The 6000-nt window shown below is 37.3% G+C and overlaps 1 protein-coding gene across 2 annotated transcripts in view; it reads right to left on the bottom strand.

Moving 5' to 3' along the window:
- Positions 1-272: 272 nt before the first annotated feature.
- Positions 273-6000, bottom strand: part of SREK1 (splicing regulatory glutamic acid and lysine rich protein 1) — a 45882-nt gene continuing 40154 nt past the window's right edge. The window contains exons 12-13 of one of the 2 annotated variants that reach the window (XM_075590379.1): positions 3490-3631; positions 273-1297 (exon numbers count right to left, since the gene is read on the bottom strand). In XM_075590379.1, coding sequence (XP_075446494.1) covers positions 1148-1297; positions 3490-3631 — 292 coding nt within the window. In that variant the 3' untranslated portion in view covers positions 273-1147. Of the gene's footprint in view, positions 1298-3489; positions 3635-6000 lie in introns of both variants that reach the window. The other variant, XM_075590369.1, reaches the window with a different exon arrangement.

Raw genomic sequence — 6000 nt, 5'->3', positions numbered from 1 at the left:
AGTACACAATACTATACATAATTTGATTAGTACCAAGTCTGCACCATATATAGGATTCTGCTGATTTAGGTTCAGCCTAGACAGGTTGTTCCCTGCTGCCTCATGGTAAAACACACATTCATTCAAGAATGCCAAATCACTCAGAATCGAATTCAAAAGGTAGCCAGATCTTTTGATATAGGTGTCCATGTGGTAGTGTTTAATGCGCACTTACTTTAGACAGGATCACAAAATCCTTATAAGAAGCAGTTATGTAAAACAGCACACCACACTTTAAGAAGGCACTGAAGCTTTACCTTGTGCTCCAATGTGTTCAACAACAGACTATATTCTTGTTTAAACAGCACCTGTAACATTTTCATCGGACTAGACAGAATGAAAATATTGTACGCTGAAGACACAGATTAGTCCAATTAAAAATAGAGATGTGCTAGCTTTGAAAAAAAACAAACGACAATCTGTTTAAATCATTATCTGCATAGTATACAATACAGTGTTTCTTTCTTGCAGGGAATAAAGTAACTTGAGTACATAACTTTTTTTCTTCACAGTTTATGCATGTTAAAAGCATAGGTTGACAGTTAATTTGTGAGTTGCAAATATTCTTTGCTGCAAAATTTACTGGGTTAAAAATGGTTACATCTTTCTTTACAATGGGTTGTGTCCAACAGCACACGCAATTGCGAACATTAAGGTTGGGGGGGTGGGAGAAAGAAAGAAAATATATAAAATTCAGTAACTGGCATTATTTTAACGACTGGTAGTGCTTATTTGCAAGTTTTCCTAAAGTCGTAAATACAACAAACACAAATGGAAAACAATTATATATATATATATATGCTGGCAAATAAGCACGTTTTTCTTACAAATGTGTTTATAAACATGATGGAAACGCTTTAGTTTTTAACTACAGTATAAACAGTTGTAATAGTATCTGCCTATTTGATAACGAGTCCATATGCTGTCCATTACTTCGGTAAAATGACACACAAAAAAAAATAAACTACTGAAAATAATGCGGCCGAGTAGGTTGTGTTGTGGACATCACAGAATGCCCATATCATTTTGTTTGAGAAACGTATTAAACAAATATGAACGTCGTTTTGGCTGCGAGTTCTCAGTAGGGCAAGGGACCTAAAGCTTGCTCCTATGCCACTTCCATCTTCACCGTGGGACTTTCATCAGTAATTCGACAGTTCCCATTGTGTTGAGGAGTTCCTTGATTGCTGTGTTTGCCTTTGTCATCTATAACTTCTTCTGCCACAATATTCTGTTCCTCTTTTACGATATCTTTTTCCTACCAAGCAGAATAAAAAGGATTGAGTTTAGCTAACAGATACCAAAAGCAATCGTCTCTTTATGAAGGCAGGAGCTAAGGAACTAAGGAGCGATCTTTAATCTTACAATGCAGAAGATGAATGCAACAAAATTGTGGATTTCAGTAAGCAAGTCTTGCTACATCTGTATGCCTTAAAGCAGGGGTGCACAGGATTTTTTTGGGGAGACGCGGCGGTTGTAGAGGCCCCGCGCTCTTCCCCAAAGCATTTAAATTAAATGTCGGGAGCGCGCAAAGTCTCTAACTCACTTACCTTGGCTGTGGATGACGCAGCGATAAATGACGTCCATTGCTATGGCAACAAATGACGCAGCAGGGTCAGGTGATGTCGTATGATCCCGCATCATCATTTGACTCCGGAACAATGGTATGGGGAGGGGGGCGCGAGCAGTGGGGCACAAGGCCAAACGTTTGCGCACCCCTGCCTTAAGGCAATCACAAAAGCAAGGCCTCTCTTGTTGAGGTGTCATTGTAATTTACTAAAATGTTAACGATTATAGACTCAAACTGCTGACAGCCCATGGGATAAAGAATAGAAATCCACCCACGTCAGCTCAAATATATTCTAATCCAAAGGGCACACGTTAAATGATACAATAAAATAAATATTGAAGATTGTATTTCATTCTAACTTATTTAGGGAGGATTCATGAGTTTGATATTTATATTAGGAATGAGAATAATGAACATATTTCCTAGTACAGTATATTATAATGGGAAAGATACGTGCTTATGTACCAACATACATAAGATTGCAATCATACATACAGGTAAATCAGGAGTATGTTGCAATTAAACCGTGAGAGAAAGACACAGAAGTGAAGGCGATAAAGTGAGAATTGTCAAAGCACCACAGCAAAGTGGAGTTATGTATCCTTGTAAGAACCAGGTGTTTTTATAGGTGGTGGAAAAAAAACTGTAGAAAATAAAGTTGGATAGGCTTCTTAAAGCTGCAGTTCAGTCTTTTTTTTTTTTTTTTTTTTTTAATTATTTTTTTACTTCAATAGTTTTATGTGTGCAATCTCTAATTACCTAAAGAACTGTATAGCTGCAGGTCAATTCGTTCTCCATGTATTGATAGGTCGAAATTTGGTGACATAATTAGTGAAGGGATCTGTTTATATTTAGCTTGTCTGTCAGTGGAAGCTCATGGATATTCATGAGCACTGCTGCACTGACAAGTGCAAGAGGGAGGGCAGGGCTGACAAAGGGGTGTGCCAGGGCTTGTGACAGGACATGAAGGGGCAGTGCCTTAGCAAATGGCTGTTAAAATAGAATACAAGAAAATTGGTCTTTAAAAGTTGTTTTTTTTAAAACAGAAAATGCTAAAAGTATTTTTTCTTACTACAAAACTGATTTATTAAAAAAACCACACATGCAGGATATTGACTGAACTGCAGCTTTAACTCGTTCCCCCCCCCCCCCCCCAAGAACTACTATAAAAGCTAGACCATGGAATATGGTGATGTGAGCAGGGGATGGTGGACGTGTTTTAGTCGTACTGAACATATGCAGGCATGTCACAGACAGAGGTTGAAAATAGATGGAGTGGAGCTGCAAAGGTGGTAGATAATACTACACATAATAATAAAAAAGGTGGGTGGGGGGGCTGAAACATGAAAACAAGACATGTCCATCACTGGCTGTGAGACATTTGGAATGGATGTCAATGGCGCAGGCACGCCATATAAATAGTAGACCACATTATAAGAAGCCGTATTGTCACAGTGAACAAAATTGAGACTGTACCACCAATTTATTTAATGGCAATATCACAGAATCAAAGACTATAAATTACTTTTCTTATTGTTTACGATAAATAATGAAAACCTGTTAGGGGACGGAAAATAGTTTTTAAAAACATTGTGCAAGTTTTAGCACAAGTTCATAGCTGGTCCGAGTCCATAACAGTAGTTTTTTACAATAGAGAATGTGATTGGATTTGCCATCCATTATTTGAATGCACGTTACCACTAAATATTACAAGAAAAGTAGTCGTTTCACTTGTTTCAGAAAAAATGTGTTAATGAGATGTGGAAACGCCAAATCTAATGTTAAACTGTGGAGGCCACAGTTGGGAATCAAGAACTAATCAATGGAAATTATGCAATATCCCCAATAATGGGACGTGTGGGAAAACAGTCACTACTCACCTTTAGCTTAGTGTTGTATTTATCAGTCGTATCTTTCATATCTTTGTCTTTACTACTCTTTTTCTTGGATGTTGAGCGATCGCTCTCCTTTCTTTCACTGCTATGGTCCCGGTCTTTGCCTCTCTTTTTTTCTTTCCTATTTCTGCTAAGAAAAATGTTTAGTCTATTACAGAAGACATACCCACTGCTGCTATAGTCAACAACCCTTTAAGAACGAGGGGTTTCACTTGGACTTAAAATGTGAACCATTCTACAAGTCTTACAATGTGTTTAGAAATTAGGATTAATTCAGATTTTTCCGCATATACTTATCAAGCAGAACAATTAGAACAAGTCTAATTCAGCTAAAAAAAACACAGGAATGCATAACTTTCTAATTAAGTCCATTAAGCAGTGAACAAGAGATGAACCTTTTCCAAGCTTATTCTGTGAACTTTCTATGTAATTGAGAGGGAACAAGGAGTGTTGTGTTGACTTCATGATGACAACTTCCTACTCACAAATGTTCCTCAACTGCTACTCCTGTGCTTCTCTCAGGACAACCATGGGCCTTCCATAGGCACATTAATAAATCTAGTATTTCTGACAAGGATGTGTGGAGAAAGTGCAATCAAAATTAATTTTCACCTCTGGGGGAAGATGCAACGGTCAGCAAGAATTGCATCAGACTCCAGGAAATAAACTAAATAAAGCACATTAGCAATGATAGTGTGGTTAAGAGAGATCACCATTCTAAAGAGGTATTTAATAGGTTCCCAGGAGGACTGTAAATTTATTGTAGACCGATATCTTTAACAGACATGACAGGTGTAATGAACATATAAAGTAGAACAGGTGTGATGCTTCCAAAATTGGAGAGAATTCCTCCACAGCATATATAAATGATCAGGATGACAATGGAGAGTCCATGAATAATATGGCATGTATGTGGCACGGGCTAAGTGTCTAGTGGGGTCCACTTGACCTCCACAGCTTAAACACTATGTGAACCCAGCCAAGTAACCAATATGTAAATAGCAACAGCACAGGTATCCATATATATATATGTTGGGGCACTGCGGCCCTTTACCTTAGTGCTTGCAGGACTTCCAGACATCCAGGGCGTGCAGTCCATCCAGGTAAGTAGACAGCAGAAAGCAGGGTGATGATGAGTCGCACAGCCACGAGAATCCAACTCCCAAAGGGACCGGAAGGTATGAAACAAAAGTACACACTCCAATAATGCAATAGGTCTGGTTTAATGCAGGATGGTGCAGCAACAGGACAACACGAACGCACCTACGCGTTTCGTGCACTAGGCACTTTATCAAGGTGACAAATACACTCATAGCTGCTTAATTTATACTCACCTGAGTTGTATCTCGCGCTGCCGGGTGTGACGTCATCAGCCCGCGTCTCAACGGGTCGCGGTGACGTGGCGTGCACATCCATTGGCTCGGCAAGTCAGGTGGTATGCTAATACTAGCTTGCTATCTCTTTATTCTAAAATAAACTTTATTAACAAAGAAACAAACACACGGCGAAATAAAAACATGTTAAAAACGGGATGAATACTGTTAAAGCAGCGAACTGGCATGAGTAAAGTCAGTATAGCAAAATGATTATATTAATATAAGGGGTAGGTTTGTAATCATGGTGTTATACTTCTAACGACCCCTATTGAAATCATTATTGAAATATATACAAACATATACTGACATATGCTCATGCAAACAATGATGGTTATTTTGTAGTTCATGGAGAGAACATATGCATAGTTCAAAACAGTACATTAAAAATTAACTGTATAATTATATAGCTATAATAATACTAAATCCTATCTATTTAGTGCAATAAATGTTCTTATAGTAACATATACATAGAACTATTGTGAAATGACCCTTCATCTGATGTTGATTAATGTGATGGAATATAATCCTGGAAATTGATTTAAGACATACGATACAACATATTATGCGAGTATAACTGATGGAAAAGAGCATGAACAATGGTTGGGAAAGCAAACAATAAATTTGAATGTTTGATATATTCATATCTAAAAACTAATATATAATGAATAAAGTAATATATAATGAATAAATAAATAAATTAAATTAATGAATAAATTAATATTAAGGTGTACCTATTGTAATGGTTGATTAAAGAATAATTGATTGTGTTTATAAACAAATGGAATTGTATAAAAATTAGTGAATAGTGATTTATTAATAAATCATTTAAGAACTTGACTTATATCCCAATCAATGTTCATGCCAAAAGGTTCTCTGGTTCTCAAGGTAAATATCCAGTAGGATTCACGTCTGTCCAACATCTTTACTCTATCCCCACCCCTAGGGGATACAGGGATGTGTTCAATACCTTGGACCGAAAGGAGATTCACATTAACATGGGGACAATTTAAAAAATGTTTTGGTCTTTATTACGAATCAATCGAAGATGTTCTAGGACCCTAATTTTTAATTTTCTTGTTGTCCTCCCGACGTATTGACGTCCACAGCCACACGAGTAAAT

Source organism: Ascaphus truei, chromosome 1, assembly GCF_040206685.1.
Source record: "Ascaphus truei isolate aAscTru1 chromosome 1, aAscTru1.hap1, whole genome shotgun sequence".
Taxonomy (NCBI): domain Eukaryota; kingdom Metazoa; phylum Chordata; class Amphibia; order Anura; family Ascaphidae; genus Ascaphus; species Ascaphus truei.
Note: the sequence above shows the minus strand (reverse complement) of the source record. Positions and strands in the feature narration are given on the sequence as shown.